At 43.2% G+C, this 24339-nt stretch overlaps 1 protein-coding gene across 3 annotated transcripts in view; it reads left to right on the forward strand.

The window, feature by feature from the left end:
• The first annotated feature begins 1445 nt into the window (after positions 1-1445).
• Positions 1446-24339, forward strand: part of ntrk3b (neurotrophic tyrosine kinase, receptor, type 3b) — a 130266-nt gene continuing 107372 nt past the window's right edge. For all 3 annotated transcript variants that reach the window (XM_011609523.2, XM_029846418.1, XM_029846419.1), the window contains exons 1-2: positions 1446-2053; positions 24084-24158. In XM_011609523.2, the coding sequence (XP_011607825.2) occupies positions 1812-2053; positions 24084-24158 (317 nt within the window). In that variant the 5' untranslated portion in view covers positions 1446-1811. The remainder of the gene's footprint in view (positions 2054-24083; positions 24159-24339) is intronic.

The raw sequence follows: 24339 nt of genomic DNA on the forward strand, positions 1-24339 counted from the left end.
AACATTTTCTTTTGAGGTTTTTCTATTATATCTGCTATTGTGCTTCAGTAGAACTGTAAAGCAGTAATGTCTTCCTTAATCACTATTATTTTGTGTTTTTAAATATATAAATAATCTTTCATTTTAATTGGAGTTAGATATGCTTCATCCATGTAAAAAAAAAAAAAAAAAGGTAATCAATCTGATATCCAGTCGGGCCCTCCTAGGCAGCAATACCTGCAATTAAACATTTGCAATGAGTTTTTTTCCATCCCTGCAGAGAGTTTTCAGCTCGCTCTCCTTTGCAGCCACACCGCACAGATTTCCAATATTAAATGTGTGCTTGCTACAGTAATTCGATCAGATCCAAGTTAGTTCTTTCCACTAGAAAACCTCATTTTATCTCTTCTGGGCCCTCAGAACAGGATGTTTTCCTACAGTGTGGATCAGTGTCCCACTGCGTAAGCCAAGTGTTCTGTAAGTTTAGGTCACAAACAGATGGGCAGAGGATTTCCATTAGGATTTCCTGGCAAATTTGAGTCACTCAGGGAGAGATGTGCAGTTTTTGATGGAGCGGAGCTCCCACACACCAGCACACTGCTGTCACCATCTTAGCAACACGTTAGTTTTTCGGGTTTTTTTGGGTACTTTTAGGTCACTTACAGGGCCACATTCACTATAATAGCTGTTTCTCGGACCTTTCGCTCTCTCTTTATATATATATATATGTGTGTGTGTGTGTGTGTGTGTGTGTGTGTGTGTGTGTGTGTGTCAAGCAAACAAGAGTACATTCATTCCAATTTGGTTGGATGTTGTGCCATCTCTGTGTCCCCTTAATTGTCCCCTGGGAACAAAAAGAAAATCTCACAACATGGACCGATTTCCAAAATATGTACATGTTCTCAGACCATCAGTGGCTGGAAGATGACCCCATATTTGTTGAGAGAAGAACCACTACATTCCTGCCTTTAAGGACATGAATCCGTCATGGCTCGGCGCTTTGGGGGACTTTGTTATATACGTTCAATCAACCCCTGCTAAATTGCGCCACAATCAGAATGGACAGGAACGCGCGTTGCTTCTGGGAGGGTGAACATCATCTTCTGGTGCAGAAACTCGTGTAGGTACCCCCTCCAACACACACACACACACACACACACACTGCAGGGAGGATCAAAGCCTATTCATTCCAGTTTGACTGACTATTGTTGACTGTTTTTAAAAAACACAATTAATTAACCAATCTAAATAAAGGCGTTTGTTGGCTCTGTAATGTTATGCGATGCTTAAAGAATTATAATCCATTGAAATACGATACACACAGGTGCTCGTGCGTGGAGCTGACGCCTTCGCGGACGCATGATTGCAGGCGGTTTCTGCAGGTGTCAGTGTGACTGTAGCCAGTAGGAGGGTCTTGATGCTCCAACTTCACATTTTGTGTCTCTCTCTCCTCACCAGTCAGTCGTCCTAGTCCTGCTTGGAGAGACACGACGACATCAGCAGCAGTGGTAGCAGCTTTCATCATGTATTTCAGACTGAAAAGACGAGCGGAGCCCGTCATCATCGCTCCTTTTCATTTTTGATTTCAGTTTTCTGTTAATGCTTCTGTTTTTTTTAACCTCCTCCTCCTCCTTTTCATCCAGTCTCTGACGCGCAAGGACACTACAGCATCTATCCGCGGCAGAAAGGCTCACAGAGCATCCTCTGTACGCGCCGTTCTCCTCCATCCCCTCCGTCTCCTACTCTCATCCTCTCCTCGCTCTTGTTCGGTTCGAACCTACAGAGGACGTCGGGACCTCTTCTGCACCTTTTTTTTTGTTCCCGCCCGAGACATGGATCTATGGTTTTACTCGATCCGGATTTACTGGTGGAGGGTTTTGTTCCTGATGAGTATATTTCAGGACTATCTGAGCTCCATGCTGGACTGCCCGCCGACCTGCAGCTGCTCTCAAACAGAGATCTATTGCAATAAGTCCGACAACGACCGGTTTTTCCCTTTACTCGCCCTCCAAGACACGGGGAGCAATGGAACCAACGTGGACATAAAAGAGTTATTCAAAAACATCACGTCTATGTGAGTAGATGCGCGTTATTTGCTGTTACTCTCCATCCCTAAATCATTCCGTGAGCTCAAACGCTTCCAGGCTGTCTGTTGCTTCATTCGCGCTGGTTTGATGAAGGGGCTTCTGTTTATTTGTAGCACTTTTTTTTCCGCACTTTTGCACTTGACACTCTCTTGAGTGGCCTCCTCATGACAATATTCGAGAATCCGTTATGTGTGGATGCTTAATGCGCTTTCATTTGCCTTGCGTCCTGGCAATGAGGCAGCGTCTTTGCAGCCATAATAGACGTGGAAACTTGATGCTGAGCCTTTTCAAAGTGTCAGATTTTATGTCCTGACACCCTCTAAAGCCCTCCCCTCCACCTCCCCCGTAAAGTTGCTCCTCCGCAGCGGCTCCGCAGGCCTGCATGAGCCAAATGAGAGTGGAAGGATGTTGCGGAGAGGCTCGCCTCAGCCGTTCCGACAGATTGTGTTAAATGAAACAGAAATAAAGCGGCACAGTTTAGGTCAACCAGCTGGGTTTGAGCCTGTCTCCCCATCAGAGCCAAACTTTATCATGTCCAGATGATGCGCAGGACAAGGACGTCACTTGTGGCTTTCTACCTCTTTCTTGAAGATGGTGGGACTCAGAGATGATTTAAAACAGAGAGGCTGTGATGAGGCAGAAGTACATTTTTATTCTGCATCCTCTCCCTCCCTCACACTCCCTCCCTCCCTCCCTCTCTCCTCCTCCTCCTTCTTTCTCCCTGGCATCGATCCTTCCTGCCAACATCAAAGCTTCCTTTCTTGAAAAGTCGGGGCCTTAAAATAAGACCTGTGGTGTCGATGAGGCTGATTTGCATATAAAGTAAACATCGTCCCATTTTACGCACTGGGACTCCCCTTCCTGCGCGTCGTCTCCTACGCCACAATTGACTTTTCTCCTCCCATCATCAGTTCTGGTATCCGGTTTTAGCCTTTATTCGTTTCAGGAGCGGAGGCTGTAACTTCTTTTAGTGACACGGTTCATCGCGTTTCAGAGCCACTAGAGGGTAGCCTGGCACCCTCTATGCGCTGCGAGCCAACCGTGACTGGATCGCTGCTGCGGGATCACAGAGCTTTCAGTAAATAAAGCCCAGAATGGAAACATAAACGGGGCAAATACGCGATTTCAGGGTAATTAAAACGACTGTTGCTCCAATATTTCGATTAAACTTTTCTTTTCCAACTGAAAAAAAAATCCTTCTAAAGGGCATGTTTGCAACCCTGTATCCCACCTTGCCTTAATGTTTCCCGCAGTTAATAAAAATAATTTTACCCACTTCATAAGATGAAGATGGTTATTCCTCCTCCCTAAAGGGCAATCTGATTATTTCAAACATCAGAGTTTAAGGATTTTATGAAATTTGGTGAGCAAAATATTAATATATTTACATGCAGCAAAATTCTGTGTGTGACAGAAGCTCAGAGCAGTGCTAAAGACAAATAGACCAAGTTGTTTTTACTCATTTAATATTGAGGAAGTTGTCTTGTGTCTATGTGTTGTCTCTATGTGCTTCTGCACAGCAATGCCTCTTATGTGACATCCCATCATTTCCTGAAAGGATCAGGGGTTTGATTCAAACATGTCAGCATGATTTCACATTCATCCCAAACACATTTGCACATTTAATTTTCTGTCTTCCGACCTTCACGGGTCAATTAAGGGCCCTTTTCACCGTGCTGAAGCTGAACTATTCGAAAGCTGCATTCTGAAATGGCTGAAGATACATCAGATTCATCGACAAACTGTTGACAGCATTATTGATCCAACTACAAAATGGTGGCAGTTGTTTGTCTTTACTCGGACGGAGGGGCACCATTTCAGCCTTTTGTCTTGTCCACAATGATGCCGCCATTTGCATCAATGTGCAAAATGATACCAGAACAATATTGGCCTGTGGAGTTTTGACCATAGTTAAACCATTATTTGAATATTTCAAAGTCTCACTAAAACCGATAAGTGCATCATTATTAACTGGTTGATTTCCATGATTTGTAATGAGCAAAACTATGATCACATTGAGCCATTTTAGGCTGGTTAGAGCTTCAGAGTGGATACAGAGTAATTTCTTAGCTGAATTCTTCTTCTTCCTCCTCTCCTACGCTTAAAATAGTAATAATAACAATTATAATAATGCTAATTATTGCTGTTACAATTTTTTTGGAGGTAAACACTTCCTGCTTTGGTTGAGATCTTCTCTTGCTGTAACGTAACGTAACGTGCTGTAAAGAACAAGCGCACTCTCTGGTGCTGATTTTTGCCATTCCCAGTCTAATATGGCCCAGGGCTAATTGTGCATTTCATGGCCCGCTGCCAGCCGGCCGCCTGTTTTCTCGCAGCTCTGCGCGGACGGTAACCACTGGGCTACACTGCCAGCACCTCAATGACACATCGTTCCTATTCCTCTCCTACCAGAGTGCATAATCTGATCATCTGCTCACCTCTCTGTGTTGGAAATGCTATTTAAAAGTATGAAATAGCATAAAATAGCTTTTAGCCGTAGCAGCACACTGTATCTATAAATATAGAGCACGGCAAACTGAAAATAAATAAATGAACACTTCTTATCCGGAAAAACATGCTCACTCCGTATCCATAGTAACACAGAGCCGTCCTTGGTCTTTCTGCCTTTTCAAGTTGTGACATACCCGCGTTTTGAGACCTGAGGAGTTGATTTTCCCACCTCACAGGAGAGATGAGGGCAATTTTGCAGGACAAATCAATGGAGATGGAAAAGTAAAGCTGGAGGCAGAAACATCTCTGTGATTAAGCAGCTGAAGAAAACAGCTCCAAGTCCAGGTGATAGTTTAGTAGTTAGAAGCTTAGCGTAGAAGCATCCTCAAGTATAATGGATCAGAACCAGCCCGGCGCTGACACTTGAAGAAAAAACCTTTTTCTCCCGGACAGCAGCTGAGGTCTGTGTGGACGTCTCCGTCTTCTGGTGCTTCCGCCTGCTGCTGCGATCTGCTTTTTCTTTTCCTTCTTTATTCCAAACCGATCGAAAAGCCCAGAGTTTGACTAAAATGTGCGACTATTCATCCTCATCATCTCTTCGCATCTGTTACCCACCACTTTCCCTCAGACCCGAGTTCCTCAAGGATGAAAACAGAAGTTGTTTTCAAAGCACCTGTTAATATTTATGTTCTTTCATCTTTACAATCAGCAGGTTTATATATACCGTATATATATTTATATACTTTAAGTTTCTCTTGCTACATTCCTCAGGTCCTCATGTGACCCAGAGAAGATTGTTCCTTTTTTTTGTCTGTGAAAGATGAAATTTCGGTTTCGAATGACACGTCTCTTATGTTGAATGTGTTTTTCTGTGTTTGCATCCTTGCTTTTCTCGTAAATTTGGATATTTTGCTACTTTCTTTATCATCTCTTTGTGCTTTTATGACTCTACAAGAAAAGTCACCCTTTTAAGAGTCTTTTGTGTGCCATTTTATGAAATGAAGGCCTTATTTATGATACGCTTTGCAATTTTCTGTCTAGAATCACATAAAATAACTGCATACGGTTATTTCAGGGTTCAATGTCTCCCTCCCCAGACAAAAGAAGAACAATTGTGATTCAAAGTTTAGCAAATTGCCCAGGTTTGGGAATATGGAAGCAGGGCAGGATGTCTTAGTAATTCACAGCTAATTCTTGCTATAACTGACAAATCCTGTATTCATTCTGTCGAGTTGAAAACAAAAATTGCTCCTGCTGCAGCATCACACCTCATGTCGACTCATCATTTAATCAAAGACATTCTTGTGGAATTGCAGACTTTACGATCTGCTTTAAGTCAGACATGCTGAGACTCCTGCACCCAGAAGTGCTTTTATTCTTGACTTGGTTTAGAAAGAAAGACAGTCTTTGAAAAACCTATAACAGGTAACGATCACCGTTGACCTCTCAGGTTCGGGACTCTCTGAAATGATGCTGAAGCAGTTTGAGTCTGCTCACATCGGGCTGTGGACGCTGGTTAAAGAATAATGGAGCAGCCGGCTGCGGCCCAACTGGATTTCTGACCCGTCAGTGTGGGAAAACGCAATTTCCCATATCTTAAATCTGATTATGGGAACAGGTGTGATCTAAGTTGTTGAAAATAAACAAAGCCGTCACATCTATCCATCGACAGCCTGGCAGCCTGTGGAGTCCGTTAGATGTCACATCGGATGACAGTTACGCTGACCCTATAAAAAACTCAGCCAGATCGTTCCAATCTATAAAAGGCTCAGCTTCCATCACACCTTTACCTTCACTCTTTATATGAGTCCTGCCAACTCAAAGATCAAGTTTTACGCAAAAGCTGAGGTTTACTATGAAAAAGGTCGTGTGTGAGCTGCACGCGGCCAGTCAGCATTACTTTATTACATAAATTCAGTGTTTGTTGTACCTCTTACAACTATTAAGCCCACATACAGTCAGCGAGAGAACGGCCAGCAGAAACTACGCGGCTCTGCTCCGCAGCGCTTGCATAAGTCCTCTGAAAGGGCGCTGATAACTTAACTGCGTTTCATTTCACCGGAGTCAAGAGAAATCCTGTGGAAGAGTTTTTGTAGTCAAAGTTGACCCTTAAAATGAAGATGCTTCACATATTTTGGGAATCTGATTTTAGCTCTGGAGCAAGGCGATCGAAAAAGAAATAAATCCACAATTTCTCACAGTCAGAATATCGGTAGAGAATCATCCAATAGGACCTTTTCATTTAAACTAGATCGGCCACACACAACCAGTGTCACCACCCAGTCAGTAACACATAAATGTTCATATCCAATGTTGCATTCACTGTATAAAAGTTACTTCCGGCAAGTTTGTTTTATAGATTTGATTGGACAAGCTGCATCTGTGGTGTGTTGGTTGGATCCACAACAACATCACGTTTAATCAACAGCATTAACGATTATCGGCCGAGGACGAAGACAGGGCAGCTTCAATGACAGAACCAACTAGTCCAATGACAGAGAAGAAGAAACAAATATTATATTAAAAAAAAATAAAAATCAAAAGGGTGAGATTTTGGTCCTAACCACGTCCCCAAACAGCTCAAAGCCACACTTTTGCTGTTCGGTTCTCTGCTTGATTTTGCTCCTATCTAGAGTGTTGAGGTCAGCTGTTGTCATGGAAACACACCAGTGATTTTCACAGAAGTAGCCAGCTTGAGATGATAGCATCACAGCAGAGCTGATAGCCAGCACAACAGAGCCCTTCTTTAAAGGTTTTACTAAACGTGATAACACACCCTCGCTTATTCAGCAAATCAAATGCCGACCCTCGTAGATTCCAGACGTTTGTAGGCTTTTCTAGCCAAACTGGTGCAAACATTAGTGCCAAGTTATTGCAATTGCTCACTTTTTGGCAAATTCATTGATAGAAAACATGCTGATGAAACCCTTGTGGGGTAAATGCACCAAGAACTCAGCCACAGGTTATCATCCACGTTAAACTCGACATTGAGGTTTGGGATATTTCATAAAGTCATCTGCTTCACTGGCTAATTAGAGGCTCGTTTCAGATAGGCAGGAATTTGCATCGGTGAGGAAAAAAGAACGACACGTCCAGGCTTTAAAATAGTCAGTCAATTGGAACCCAGTCAGAGGTCTGTTCCCGCCCCCCAATCTGGGCTGTCAGATGGATGTTGAGGGTGTGCCCCCTCATGAGTGCTCACACTTTCATTCTGCCTGAAACACTCTATTTATTTCCTTACCTCCTCCCTCATATTAATCAATTTCTCTGCTGCCAGTTGAATCTGATGCCCAGCTCGTCTCCACCTGTTTGTCATCCAGATTCATGTTTCTTTGTCACACAGATATAAATCTTAGCTCTTCTCTTTTTATTGAGTTTCCCTCAGTTTACTCAGAGAGTAAATAAGGCTTCTTTGTGTTATTAAAGGTGAAGATGAATGGTGAATAAACCAGCCGTGGGTATCTGCCGAGGGGAACGAAGATGTCCGAATTACATCCCAGCAGACAGAATCAGATTTCTGTCCATAATAATGCTGCTAAATGCTCTTGACTTTTACTGATTTATGAAAAAAACCCTCAAAATTTGCAGTTTTGCATCCAGTTCTTAGCACTGCCTTGTCTTTCAGAGGCATCATCGATGACCACATAAAACCCTAATCAGTCTGTCAATGAACACAGCATGTGAGAAGAGAATTATCCACCCCAATCTTCCATGTCCGCATGTCCGATCAGTTTAGATTCGTAGCTCCTGACGCACGGATGCAAACTGAAAACTAAATGGTTCTCGAAGGACTCTCCAACAGCTGATGATGATTTAGTGGGGGCTAAAGTCTGCGCCAGTATCGGTCTTTGCTGACGTCATCAGACAGTAGTTTAAAACATCAGTAGACTATAAGAAGCAGACGACGTTCCTTACGGAACATTTCTGGCTATAAGAAAAGAACATTCACACGGTATGAATGTACTTTAAAGGTTCAAACAATGGCAGTATCAACACATTTAATTTTATTTTAGGAGGACTTTTAAGCACTAATGAGGGCCTAAAGTAACACTTTGTTTTGCTGTAATGCGTGTTTATGTGGATATTCTTTAACCTCTTTATTACTCTCGTAGCTCCTCGAGGGAGCTTTTAATATTCATTTTTAAACTTACTTTTGAGATGCACTTTGAAAATGAAAGCTAAGGAGGCTCACGTGTTCTCGTCAACAATCCAGAGCTCGCATGAATGTCAGCGAGGCTCTGCGGCGGCGTCGCTAGCCCACGCCTGTGCCAGGCCGTCCTTACCACACAAGCCCCCTGCTGGATCTGAGACTCACCCCGGGCGGTGCAGAATGGGCTCCTCTCTCTGTTCACAGCATGTTATCAAGTTTGCATGAGCCCATCTTTGTGAAAATAGGCCACGGCTGCCATCCGAGAATTAGGAGCTCTGCTTTCGTTCAGATGCAAAAGGTCTGGAAATTGTGACCGGCCCAACTTCTCCCACCCTTGTTCCCACCCCAACATTCGGAAAATTCGGAACATTCGAGCACCCATGAAGCGGCCCTGCAAATGACGCTCTATTCGTCCACTTTACCATCAGAGGATTCCTTGAAAATACAAAAGCCTCTCCAGTTTTTGCCATTTTAGTAAGGCCCAGCTAACACCATCTGGCTTGCTTTGACATTTGAGGAATGTGTGTTTGTTCAAAAGCGCACGTGTGTGTGTATAATACAAATATAACAGTTGTCCTGGAAGCAAAAAGGAGAACAAACGTGATCTATCAGCCCCCCCTAAACAGAAAGTTGCTCAACAAAGCACAAAAAACTTCAGTTAATCAGTTACCACCATATTTACAAGCACTGCTTTGACTCTTGTTCAATTAACTAATCTTTTTTTGTCATAATTTGCTCATAAGTATGCAGTTTCATCAATCTTGTGACCTTGAAGCAGAGGGCTGCAGCATGTGAAGAGCCAAGCCCACTACACAGAACCACTCCTCCCTTATAATGGCCGTGACAGTAAAGCCGGCGTCCGTTGCTTCTCGGAGGTTTATTGTGTGACTGAACATGTTGCGGCACCTGCCGGATCACTGCGCAGGTCTCCGTGTCAGAGCCCAATACTGTAACAACAGCACGTTCTGGAGCTAGAAATCATGTTTGGAACTTGTTAACTCAGCCATATGGCGTCTTTATGAAGTGTCCCACATGTTACAGCAAACATTACAGCCGCGATCTTCTAGCCTGCTTCTGTGATCCCTCGATGGCGTTTTCATAACAGAAACTGTGGCCATTAACGTCACTGAAATTATGTTCTGATACACCGGCCGAGATATTTAATGCTTCCTCTTTCGTCGCTTGTTTCTGCTCCCAGCGCGCCTGAAGTGCAGCAGTGGCAAACTTTCCCATAGTGCACCATGGCACCGGGTTGGTGGGGGTCGGGGTGGGGCCTGAGCGGAGCAGGAGGTTCAAGATTAAATTTGTTGTCAAGTGAGGGGGACCGACATTCATTTTGTACCTCTGTAGAGTGAATGTAGCACAGGCGTGGCCTACAAACAAGGTAGAATAAAACACAACGCCACAGAGTTTGTGTGCGCAGCAACAACCCTGGACAAACCGGCAAAATGACAAATGACCTGGTTAGAGTTGGAGTTTTTTAAATGTAACATTGTAACAAATGTAACAGGAGCTCAGACCTCAGGACATTTCTCCACATATTCAGACTCACGCCTGTAGTGCAGTAGGTAGCGTATAGTAGTATTTATCATACGTAAGCAGACAGACAGACAGACAGACAGACAGACAGACAGACAGACAGACAGACAGACAGACAGACAGACTCTGGCTGTCATATAACCTCCTTGCTGGACGTTATGAATTATTCAGTTAATGCTGCTAAAGTATGTGAAAAGTCAAATCTGCGGTTAGTCTTTATGGTCCTTGTTGACCTGATTATGGTTCCCGGCGTCTCCAGACTTCACCACTCACTGACCCACCAATGCCGTCAGAGGTGGAACGTACAGTAAACGCCTTGATATGTACGGTTGTAATTTCCTACAGTAAATGATCGCCTTTATGCTGCTGTTTAGCCAACATAAATGTAAATTATATATGCTGAAAAAGAGGCCCTGAGCAGTATGGCGGACCTTCATTAATGATTGGCAAAGTCTCTGTATATGTTCTTTTCTCTTGGCTATTGATGCATATTCCACTGTATTAAAACATTTCAGGCCGGGCAGGCTATTGATGTCTGCTCACTGATCATTCGCAGCCAGTGGAGGTGGTTTTGAGAGCACCGAGAGCAAGAGGAGGTCTCTGAGACCCCAGCAGGGCTTGTGTTCAGGCAAATGAGAAGACATTAAAAGTAAATGGTCCACAGGGATTCAGTGCTTTATTCTACTGGCTTCCTGATGGTGCAGTGACCTTGCTGCTCAGCTCAGACTCTGGTCGTCTTCACTCTCAACTGTTTATAAAGTATCCAACCACCGCCACACACACACACACACACACACACACACACACACACACACACACACACCCACACACACACACTATCTACTGTAAAGACATCCTCCCACAGCAGTTTGACTATTTTAAATGGCACAATTACTGTAATATGACTCTCTTTCCTTTAAATGTGTGTGTGAGAGAGACAGTGATACAGAGAGAGAGAGAGAGACCTAACACTGTCAGAATAATTATTAATAATTTATGCTTGTTGATGGTAGCATTTACAGTATTGATTCCAGCCCAGCAGGATTCAATTTTCTGCTTTTACTGATTTCAGTTCCCTGTTTCCCTTTAGCTATCAAATGGAATAAACAAACAAACAAACAAAAACAAAGAGCCAAAAAATATTTGTCCTCCAAATGACCCCACAAATACACCTCACATTTAAATTACAGTATATATAAAACGTAACTATCAAAAAATAGTTTTTGATCATTTTTAAATCTCGGCAAAATCTGCAGATTAATCCTGATTGCTCTTCAACGATGCACCCAACAAAAGAAAAAACTTTCTCTTCATTTTGGTGGGAATAGAGGGATAAATAATAAAAGATTCACTTCACTTCAAGGTTCCCTCTTTACCTAGAACCCATCAGGTGGGCCAGGGGCTTCCTCTTGTGGTTGTTCTTATTTCTCTCCATGCTCTGCTGATCATCAGCTGCAACAGGTTGCACCTGTTAATTGCATTAACTAAATGAATGCATTCATTTCAGGAAATTAATCATCGTACATCAATGCAGCTTGACAGCCCTAATATATGTACCCATATATATGACACACACATTACAGCAAATTCATTGGTAAAATGGGCCCTCCGATTTAAGAAGATAGCATCCTGCATGGATGCTTATCAAAGTGTCATTTCTGGACGTCATGATAATTTAGCTAAATTAGCATCTGCGCGTAACCTGCTATTTATTCTTTGACGTGACTTTGACGGCGCTGGTGGCTGACATGGCATCTGTCTGCGTCCGACATCAGTAACTGCAGATTCTTTTCATTTCCAGAGGAAGCGTCACCTGTCAAGCATCACTAATGTGTTTACAGTTGCTGGAACAATGAACTTGTCCCCCTCTGGAAATGCAAGAGAGGAGACAGTGGGGACAGCTCTCTGAGCATTATAGTGCCGATGAAGTTCCTCTTATTTAAAATGTAATCGTCTATTTGTCCTTTCCCTGGGCACAGCGTCAACAGTGATTCTTGGGCTTTTATTTTTGTTTAGAGTTGCAAGGTTGCAGTCAAATTTTGCCCTCAAGAAGCAGAGACATGATGACCAGTGTGTGGCAACATCTCGAGGATGAGGAGAAATGGTGCTAATGGTCATCGATTAGCGGATACTTCAATGCAATATTTCAGTTTATGACTTTAGATTTCCTGCAAGTTACACAAGCCATGGAAACCATGGCAACAAAGAGCCAAGAAGCAGGTGAGATTCCTACCATTAAGATTTTCCTCACCAACAAGTTGAACATGTGTTCTATAGCTGTCAGGCAGTGTTATGTGCCTGTCTGATGTCAGTGAAAATAACAGCATGTTCACCTGATGTGCTACTGTAGCTTCACAGCATCTCTCTTTTTGACTGATGTTTATGTCTCGGTGCCTCCAGACTGAAACATTTAAAAGGTGCAGCACTTTATAGATACATGAAAGACACCCCTTGAAAATCTGAGTCCAGAACCAAGTTAGAGAAATGTTGCTGAAACACAAGAAACTAATTGTTTTAATCCTTTTTAGACATCTCCTCCGATATTAGTAACATATTCAGCTAAGCTTTTATAAAATTCCAAGAATCTACACAGTATGTTAGCTCGGCTGGCGGTAAAACATTATGAGCAATCTTCTTTTAACAGCCTCTAACCTGTTTCCAGCCAAGTAAATTAAATCTGGATGCGGCGCTAAGCTCTCTCATCCATCTTAGACTAAAAATTTTAAATAAAAACAGTCCCAGCAGTGCTCTGTCTGTGCTGGGCTGTGTTTAACTTTACAAAGGCAAGACACCTTGCTGGCTGTCAACCCCGTTAACCAGTTTTCGTGTTCTTGCTAAAGCAGCATCCTGTTATTTTGACACCTGGCTAAATATCACAGTGTCTCATTCCTGCCGTGATTGTGGCTTCTGTTTTTGCAGGTGTAAATTCAGTCTCGCCTTCGTCGATGTGGAAAATGCTTATTTACCGGGGACTTTAATTAGCACAAACAGGCAGGTGGGAGGATGTCGCCCACATGATTCACATTAACCCCAAGCTTTTCCCTTAAGCCTGATACCTGCGGGTTGACAGGAAACCAGCCCTGTTTGTTCCCTCCGCTGATGAACCTGGACTCTGTCTCTCCCTCCAGATCTATTAAGCTCCCAGAAACATGTAACTAAATTACTGGAGTCTCTTCAATGTATACAAAAACATGACCATAGGGCCCCATAACTCATGTTAATTCCCAACATTGCTGTTTAGTACATGGCAAGAAATAAGCATGATGGTGGACCATGTGACCACCCAATTTGGCTTTTGTATATGACTGAAAAATTGATGTCATACACCCAGTTGTGAAGGTCGATATCGGTCAGGTATGCATTTGATCTTCTGCTCTTTGGTCAATGTTGTTGCTCTTTATGAACAACAGAGGGGTTATTATGGGCAGACATGTCAGCACAGCTTCAATGGCAGCGTGACGCACCAGTGGGATAGGAGGTTTCCTGCCAGATTAAATGCATATTTGTCAGGGGAACAAATATTGTAGTTGTTTATGGGGACCCCCCTTAGCTCATTTTTACAGGCTCACTGAGAAGAATCTGAATGGCCTGTTTATTTACATTATTTTCATATTAAGGCTTGATTAAGTGGTTACAGCGTCTCATTTGATGTGTTTTAGACAAGAGCAACTATAAAACACTTAAGGGAGGTGCAACACTATTATCCAAGCAAGTCCAATTTTTAGTTTTTGCATTGTCACCTTAATTATTTTACAAGTATAGGAGAGCATTTTTTAAGAGCCAGTCACAAAATTGCATTTCTCAAAATTAGGAATGAGGAGGGAGTGTGTGGAATACCATTACTGTTGTAAAGAACTAGATATTTTCCAATACTGGGTTCATTTTGCTTTACTTTTACACCCAATTTACGTCTGAGAGTCACGAAGCTGATCCCCTTTAACGTGAAGGAGGACTTTTGTGATCTGATGAACTGTCAGTGCTGTTAGTGAAATGAGCTCAGTGTTTCATGCTTCACGAGCTGCAGGCTGATCCAGTCTGCTCACAGGACCTGGACAAGGTCTCCTGTTCTGTGTCCTCTTCAGCTGCTCCAGGACCCAAACACATCAGGTCCAGGCACGTCTCCCTGTGGCACAAAACCTAGTGGATGGATGATGGATGGATGGGTGGATGAATGGATGGATGGATGGATGGATGGATGAATGGATGGATGGATGGATGGATGATGGAGCGATAGATGGCTTATGGATGGATGGATGGATGGTGGATGGATTTAATATATATGGATGGGTGGATGGATGGATGGATGGATGGATGGATGGATGGTGGGTGGGTGGGTGGATGGATGGATGATGGATGGATGGATGGATGAATGGATGGATGGATGGATGGATGGATGGATGATAGATGGATGGATGGATGGGTGGATGGATGATGGATGGATGGATTGAATGGATGATGGATCGATAGATGGCTTATGGATGGATGGATGGTGGATGGATGGATGGATGGATGGATGGATGGGTGGTGGGTGGGTGGATGGATGGATGATAGATGGATGGATGGATGGATGGATGGATGGATGGATGATAGATGGATGGATGGATGGATGGTGGATGGATGAATCATGGGTGGCTAAATGAATCAGTGGATGAATAAATTAATAAATGAATGGATGGATGGATGCATTTTAGAAGCTCCAAAGTGAAAATGAAGTTTTTAAATGATAAACTGCTGATAATTACATAAACATTGTGAGAAAGCGTTCAGCTAACTTTAATTCTTCTTAGTTAATCATCTGAACGATTCGTCTCGCTCTGCTGCTGAGTAAAGAACCTCAGATGTCGGTGTTCTGCAGCCCAACCAGCTTCTACTTTTGTGCTGGAAAAAGCCCACCAACAATAAAACTAGCATTATTTCCCAATCATCAATCTCAATCAAGCTTTATATATATATAGGAACGAGAGAGCAGAGAACAAACGGTGGGCGATAACGCTGCAGCAATGAGATCTTTAAATGTCATTAACTGGAAGATGGAGCTGGACTTCTGTCAGGCAGGAATGCTGCGCTGGAGAGTATTTCACCCTCAGATCCTCAATAATTACATTTTTTCCCTCCAGAGATGCAACTGGCTGGATTGGAAAGATGTGCAGACATTTTACAGATTCTGACTCCCTAAATGTCCATTAGAAAAATGAAGGAGGAGCTCAGTATTCAAAAAATATAATAGCCAGATAATTGAACTTCATATTGTGTCTAACTGCGCAGCTCAAAGTTAATTTGCTAAAGTGTTTGATGGATATGGAGCCCAAAGTAACCGCAAAACATTAGCAAAACATTAGCAACAATGCTATCAACTGGGGCATTTAAGATCCATAACCAACGGAGATACGCATCAGAGCGTGTTGAAGATGCACAGCGAACACAGGTGATTCATCTGGTCCTTAATTGTTGGAGCCTTCGTCACGCAATCTCATAAAAGTCTTATCAGATATATTACAGCTAATTATCCCATTTATAACAGCACAATTACACACCCGAGACTCGCTCTTAGCACTGTGAACTGATCTAAACTTCAGGTGGACAGAATGCAGATTACCGGTGAGGACGGCTGACGTGGGCTTCACCTTCAGAAGCAACCGACATGGTCTCGTATTGTGATTAAATTCCATTCACGGGGAGAGAAAATCAGGGGCAGGTCAATCAGAGTGCATCTAATTGATAATTAAGATGTGAAGTAATTACTGAACAGAATTATTGATCTGGTCTGCATACAAAAGAGCCGTCAAGTCCTGTCGGCTTATGAGAAATCACAGACTCCTTCAAAGGTTATCACGGCGTGTTGTCCGCCATCTGCTGGCTGCCCCTCGGTCCGCGCTGTGCTGTTCATCACTGCACTTTGGACTTTCTCCCCCTCACAATGGCGCCCGGCCTTTTGAGAGTGACTTTAAAGAGACGATGAACCCTGAGCCCGGCCAGCCAAATCAATCTAGTCACGGTGGAGGAACGGAGCGGTTCATTACTGGGAGAGCAGAGGAGCTCTAATATCAGTTCCCTAATATCACTGTGAACCTCCACTCCTTTTTTCCCTAATTGAATTCTCCAGGAGAGATGCCCCTGAGCTGCAGATTTATCATATCCTAAAATTGGAGGAGACGAGCTCCATGAAGGACGTGTGTGGAACATTTAATCCACTCTTGGTGCCGTAAGCCAGGTTCTGTGCCAGGGTTGGACTTATCCTGCTGTGAAGCCTTCAGGGACCCGTCTTTATTCCAGAAACAGCAGCGGCTGACAGTGCACGTGTCCCGTACGTGCTGGCTGCCGCCCACAGAATGACCACCAGTGACAGCAGATGGCAACATAATCTGCAATCAAAGCTCAAATGCACCTCAGCACTAAAAAACTCCCTGTAGTTTTTCCTCTTCTACCTGTCAACAACCTCTCTTCATCTCCTTCCTCGTATCTGCGGTGATGACGGATGGTCTCAACATGAAGGCCGAGATAAAAACGCCTTTCAAATTGATTTGAAGATGGTGTTTGGACACGGAATACGGCGGCTTGTTAGCATAAAGCTCGGCTGCAGATAAGTAGTTGGCTCATAAGTCACAGTAGTGCAGGACAGAGGTGGGAGGGACCATAAAATGTAAAGTGCCACATCAGTCCCAGCAGGTCCTGATCAACACAGTCAGGAAGCGTCCCTCATTATAAATATCCATGAGACATCGCCATCCTATCATGTCCTTTTTATTGGTAACACAGATTAGAAAGAGTCGATCCCTTTTCTGGCCAAACGTCAGCAATAAGGAGTACAATCGTACATCATTTTCTTGACATGGTGTCACTCTTTATCCCATCATATCGCTTTAGTTCTGTTCTATACCCCCTTTGCTGCTCAGTCAGCCCAAATGTAGCTTATCTTGGCCTGTCCTGTCCTCTGCTGTCTGGCCGTGGCCCACTTTTCCTTACTCTGGCATCATGTGCTCAGGATGGTCCGCTTCAACAAGACTGCAGCTGTATTATTCACCTCTTTGCTGTATATCTCTGCGCTACATTTGCATTCCATAGGGCAGGACTGGCAGATATCCAGTGTTATACAATATAATCACTTATTGGATTAAGCAGTATCATGCTCAGCGGGCCAGGAAGCCCTAAGAGGAGCTGGAAGTGCTGACAGCAGCAGGAAGCCTTGAGCCTGCCCTCCACCACCATGTTTAAAGAGTGATCAGACCTAGGGTCCTATCTCGGTGTGTTTACCAAATGAATGAAGTCATTTGCTGGAGCAGCTGGGCCGTGTTCATCCCACTGTGACCCTGGTTAGCAACAACACGGATCATTTCCTTCCTCCGAGGACCTCCTCTTCCCCCACGTTTCGGTGTTTCTTTGCGTTCTTTGAAGCATTTGCTTCCATTTTCACAGATAAAAAACTAAAGCGTGGCAGAAAGTCAACGGTCTCACCTGCGTCCCCCCCCCCCCCCCCCATTTTTTTTTCGCATTCACATCGGTAGCACACTTGAATCGCCCAAGCACTGGGGTTTCAGCAATCATCTCCAGTGTGAAAGTTAAATCAAAACACTTAACAGCAGAGCTCATTATCCAGCACTATCGTTCTTTTTTTTTTCATTGTGAAAAAAATTGATTAGCTCTATGGCTCAGTGAGAGATCCTTCCAATGAGGAGGTTTGGAACAAACCTTCCTCCTCTCAAGTTTCACCCACAGCGCTAGTTAGCAACAATGGTGCGTATTTTTTGTTCCTAATAAAGATGGCAGATTAGCTTAACCACGATTAGCTAAAACATCTCTCATACTCTGATTCTGAGCGGGATGGAGGGACAAGCCTAGCATGATGACACTTTACAAAACGGCAGGCTAATTACCATCGTTCCCATTTTGGGCAGAAATGCTGGACTCAGTCGTGTGGAACGAGTTGATACCTTTCAGCTCACGGAGCAGTGCTCCCACGATGTTCAGCCCTGCCAAAAATCTGCTGTGGGTTGGCTGCACCGGTGGTAAACACTGACAGAAGCTCAGGTAGTTTCCTCCCAGGACTGTGCCTCAGAACCAGTGACACAGAACCATTCAGGAGAGCACAAGAGACAGCGAGAGTGCTTAAACACCATGGTCTGATGACCCCGACCAGGCGTCAGAGGAGCACAGCACTAACGCCGTGTTGGGGAGGCGGATTGATTTGGTTTTAACACGATCCCATCTGATGGGTTATAATTATACGAACACTTCCAGTTCTTATCAGCATATGGTGACTTTAACTGGAGGTGTAGAACAAGAATAAAACCAGAATATCAGATGCTTGCTTCAAACAGGACAGTCATAACATCAAAGCTTCTCTAAAAGGTGCCAATTTGATGTCATTAATGCTGATTTATGGACTCAGACTGAGGCTGATTTTAGCTCGATCGTAACAGCGAGTGTTGAATACACATTTTTCCAAGTTGTGGCCTGAATCAACCTGATCTAAGCTCAACAGTCCAGTTTTGATGTACTCGCAACTAAATAATTGCGATATGCCGCAACTATGAAGCATTTTATTGGCCAACAAAAAATAAAAAACGGACCATGTGTGATAAATACGATGTTCAGACTATTTTTTCCCGCACAATGAGATTAAAATGAGGACACAGACACACGTATATATATTGCAATATAGAATTTCTGTGAAGGTTCTCAGTCCAGAAATACCATATAGAATGTGTAGTCATCATTTCAGAGTCTTCAGTTTATTGCACGGGTGTTGTTGCAGCCAGAGCGAAGGTCAGGTCTCCTGAGAACCGCATTTAGTACTTTAGCAGACAATATTGGTCCATAACTGACGCAATCTTTTCCCAGGAAGATATAAAAACCTTGTATAAATAAAATTGTTTGTAATTTACGTCCCTCTGGTGTCCTGAAACGTCTCCCTCACACCTCCGTCTGTCGCTGCTTTTACAGTCTCTGATGCGGTTCCGTCTCTGCACAGAGGAACTATTTCTTCTTCTAACGAAGCTGTGATTTGGCCTATTTGACCTGTCACATTTTCATCACTATCATATTGTCACACAGGCTTTCTGCTGCAAATAGAATTCAGACTAAATGGCTCATTATCCACTCATTTCATATATTTTCACTCATGGAGTCATTTCTGTATCTCTACCAGGACGAAATCAATTTTAGTCCCAAAGATTTGCCGTCACTTTTCCTGTCGTACACATTTATGTACGCTAAGAATTTCCTGGCTGGGAAAGAAGACGACCTCAGTCGGCTACGTATGTTAACACCGTGGTCGGAGGCCATTTTATAATCAGATTCTGTCCGACAGATGGAGGCTGGATGCGATTTCACAGACTCATACATGAGGTAGCAGGCTGCTAGCTGCATCTGTCTGTCTGTGATTGAGTCTACAGAGATGGTGAGTGTGTCTCAGTGGGCCCGACCACAGCCACCGTGATACCTGACTCCCGTTTAGAAGCTCGGGATATCAAACAACCCTTGTCCCTGTTTTTTTTTTTCTGTCTTGCCAGCGTGTTTTATGTGCATCTTCTAGCAAAATCTCTCCAGTGCAGCTTCCCCTTACCTTCATGAGCCATTAGGAAAGAAATCAGAGATTGGTTATCTGATTGATTTGAGGCATTTCCTTTAATCTCAAGGAGTGCTACTTCACTGTAGAGTGCTACAACACACACACACACGTACTCAGCCGAAGGTGTTTGGGCAATAGAGTGCTGCTCTGTTTCTATGAAAACAGGGAAGGAGGCAGAATGTAGATCAATATCCCGGGAAGCCACCAGAGACATTCTATTTTATTAAACATTTTCCCATTAAGGTGCTGGTGTGAGGATTGTAGATCATCCAAACAAAGTCGTAAATCACAGACAGACAGCGGAGGTTGCAACAATGGGCAGAATCAGAGGAGATTATGGGGGAAACATGATGTTTTGTGTTTGCGGGGAATCTCTTCTGTCTCTTTACCATCGCGTTTGAGCTCAGGAATCATGTTTGCGCCAGCGGAGCGTCAAAAGAATCTTCTCATCATCAGGGCACAAATCTTTGTGTGTGCAGACAAAGCTAATCATCTGCTTCCAATTCAGCCCGTTACAGAACACTGAAGCTGTTGGGGGACTAAATTTATGATGCAAACACAAAAATGTAGTTCTAATTGTTTTTTTTTTTAAGCATAACCCTGAAAAGTGAAACTAGTTAAAGTGTCTTTCGTTATTTTTGGTGTTCACCAAACACATTCATTCCTCATTGACCTTGTGTTTGGAGAGAACAGCGTTTAAAACATGATACTAGATCAGATTTCTTGGTTTCAGGTTTTTTATGACACCAGAAAACTAAACTGATGCTTTATCTGAACATAGCAGGACTTGAAAGGTTCCTGTGAAGATGTTATATCCACTAAAATCGAGTTTTAAAAGGTTTAATTTCCGTATCCCTGATACTGATCTACTCATGCATTAAATCAAAAGTGTTGATAGCGAGCTAATAAGTTAGCAACCCAGAGTGTTTAGCGTTTTATGTGCTGTTTGGAATCCTGGTTATTTCCAGCCTGCACATAAAACGCTAAAAAATTCTGGGTTGCTAACTTGTTAGCTCGCTATCAACACTTGTTGTGTTGCTGAAGGTCTACTGGGACAGAGCCGCTGGTCCGGAGAATGTAAACATCCTGATTGTCTGAATGAGAGATCACGTCTGTGATAAAGTTGAACTCTTTCTTAAAAACATTACAGAAAGCCAAGCCTGACATTGCGAGACACTTATTGTAATAGCCTTTTTTTGGGCTGTTTTTTACGGTGAAAAATCCTAAAAGTTACATAAATTCTAGGGAACGCACATCCTGGCATCAGCTGGTTGCTGATATCCTCCTGCAGCTGCGTCCAGGTTTCAGTTTCACTTCCGAGTAACACATTAATGACTCCTCCCTCGTTCACACAGTTGCTATATTTTCCATCGTTTTTAAACTAATATACTTCCACACTTCACCAGCATTTGTCAGGGCGGAGCAGATAGGCTCTCCAGTTTCTAATGTTCAGATCAGAATACTGCAGCTCTCTGGCTGCCTCGTCGCTCACGATTGCTGGGTTCCCCCAACAAAGAAGCAAAAGAGCAGCATATTCATTAACACAATAGACGCTGGGCTAGAGTTTGTATCCCAGGGCCACTGCAACACAACAGATGGCTGTTGCTGGGAAGGAATCTGTTACTGTTTGCTTCCAGCGTGTTCTCCTCCAGCACCGGACCACCCTGCCACCCAGTACAGTTTGTACTTTGTTGGAGGCCATTTTCTGAAGCAGATGGAACATGCTTGTAATTTCATATCCCCGTGTGTTAGCGGAGCGAGCTTTTAGATGCTGCAGGAGCGGTTTGCTCAGATAGAATGCCCCTCATTTTCTCTGTTCTCAGCAGTTATTAATCAAAGCCTGCTGTGGCCAATGTATTTACAAAACCTTTCTAGAGGAAAGGATTGCCATAAATTAGAAGTAACAAAGCATTTAAGGCTGAAATAACAGAGCCGGGAGAAAGAGCGCACATGGCTTTTTAAAAAATTTTCTTTGCTTAAATCTAAATTCTGCGTGGGATTCATTATGACTGGACTGGAAATCTTTCTCCAGCCAAAATCCTTTCAGGTCTGGGTGAACTGTTATTGTGTATCCACTGTAAAATTGACCAATTTAGCAAATTTTAGCCTTTTTTTTCCTCCCCTTGATGAATGACTGGACATTGAAAAAAATAAAGTAAAAACCTGCGTAGCTTTGTCTTATTTCACTGATGGTTCTGAATTTGAAACAACAGTCTTCTTGTTACATTTCTATCTAAACATATTGAGGAAAATAGTCTGAATTCAGCAGCACTTAAATTATTATTTTTTTTTTTTTTAGCTAAGCCAAAGTAAAAAATCCATAAAAGAAAATTTCTCATAGTCAAAACCTCTTCAATTAGGACAAAATACAGGTTGTACTGAATGAGAAAGTTAAAAATGTGGAAAAGGAGCCTCAACTGAGACCGTGATTCAGGCTCGGTGTCTGTTTGTGCCTCTGGTTTTTGTTGTTCTCTCTCTTATTTTACTGAGATTTCCTCCTGCAGTGCCTTCATTTCTATCAGATCTGCATGAAAAAGTAGAAAATCTTAATTGTGTAACTACACAATCTCTCTGACCTCCGACCTTTCTGTCGAAACTGAAACACAGATTGTTTTTAGCATCTGTCACTTCGGTATTGAAGCTAATGAAGCTAACGGGCATCAACTGGCTGTTTATATCGCTTAACTTGGTGGCTGTTTTCAGCATCTTGATTTTTCTGGGACACATTTCCTGACTTGAAGATGCTGAAAACCTCATTTTTACTTTTTCTTCATTACATGAAGACCAAATGAATCATTTTAAAGTCACATGTTGGTCCTGTTTTGTGTCATAAAGCCATTTTTCAGCAGACACTCTGACTGCAATAGACCCCTCTGTCGACCTTATTTCTCATGGGCTACACATGTTAAAGCGCCACGCCGAATTTAAAAAGAAAACTTGTCTTTCTACGTGAAAACCACGTAGTCACCATTTACCATTGAAATATGTCAAGCCGAAAAATATCATCAGTCACGCTGTTTCATTCTCCGCTTAGTATTTTCCAGCACCTCAGATGTTCAATTAATGCTCTATGTGGAAGAATTTTTCCTCTGCTCAACATTTGCAGTGTGTTTCTGGGAGCAGTTGTAGTTTGGATGGCACGTTTTCTTCTCTTTGGCCAATTTTACCAGCTTCCTTTACGCTCGCGGAATGCTGTACCCAAGATGTCGAGACGTTCCTCATCCGTCTGAGCTCACAGCTTATTCCTTAAAAACAAATCTAAGCAAGGAAGACTAACTGAAATGAGACTGTCCAGCTCTGAGTAGTAGCATAAATGCTAAACCAAATGAGCCTGAATAAACTGTATAAATAGACGACGCTGTTAAAGCCATAGAGAGGAGAGCAGGATAGAAAGTAAATCTGAACTGAAACTAGACGTTTCCATAACAGGATGCTGAGAACATATAAATGTAGCCTCCAAAGGCTCTTTCATGTGATAACAATTACACAGTAATTAGCTGAAATTAGCCATTGCTCTCTGTGTCTCATTAAAGTGGCAGAAAAAAGCAGCTCCAGTAATTTCAACGCTACTGCAGATGCAATGAAGGTTTCGCACTGCTAGCTGGAATTAACGCTATTGCGGCTCCAACTAAAAGGCAATTGAAGCCGCACATCGGATTTAATTTTAGCCCCCGCTGTGGGCACAGTTTTTGCCAGGGCACAGTTTTTGCCCTCCCTCGCTAGCGGGGACGCCTGACTCGTGTGATCTGAGCTCCTGTCGCAGTGGAAGCTTAGAGAAATGGCAATTATTCAGATGGCAAGGACACAATATGAGCACAACTGGCATTGTGGTGGCATTGATTTGAAATGTGACATTTAGGCAGACGTTCCCTGTTGTATTCAGTCATAATTTGCTTTGGCGGAGTAAACCACCATCTCCTCATCTCCCCAGCCTAATTGAAACCTGTGTGCTCCACACATGCAGCCTTTCATTTCCAGAACAGTAAATCAGGAGCAAAGCTGCAGCATGCCTGCGTATAAGGCCTTCACTTTTTGGTGGTGATAGCAAAAGTCATTTGAGCTGCTTATTGGTCTGCTCTTTTTTTTCCCCCCTCTCTCACAAATTAAACTTCAAAAGCTGCCTCGTGGCAAATAAAACTATCAGAGAGCAGCAGAGTGCTGTGACAGTAATTACAATTTAAATAAATTTGGATTGCAAACCTTTGACGGCACGCAGATGCCTGGAAACCGACGTTGGCTTTGATTCGGTCCCTTTTCCCCTCGGATGAAAACTATCATTAACTATTTACTTTGTCTTTTGTGTTTGCAGCCACATAGAGAACTGGACGGGCCTGCAGACTCTGAAGGACGTGGATATGGAGCTGTACACCGGACTGCAGCGACTGTGAGTGTTTTATCTGCAGCAGGAAGGAAGGAAGGACAAAAATGTCCTCGTCTCTTGACTGCGTTACAGATTTCGGGGGTGGCAGGGGCAACCGTATCGCCGTTAATCTCTGCGTGGCACCATGTTGCTCATCTCGGGAGATGAGGGTTGACTCAGCTTGGAGCACGAGTGGCTACAGCGA

This window comes from Takifugu rubripes, chromosome 13, assembly GCF_901000725.2.
Source record: "Takifugu rubripes chromosome 13, fTakRub1.2, whole genome shotgun sequence".
Taxonomy (NCBI): Eukaryota; Metazoa; Chordata; class Actinopteri; order Tetraodontiformes; family Tetraodontidae; genus Takifugu; species Takifugu rubripes.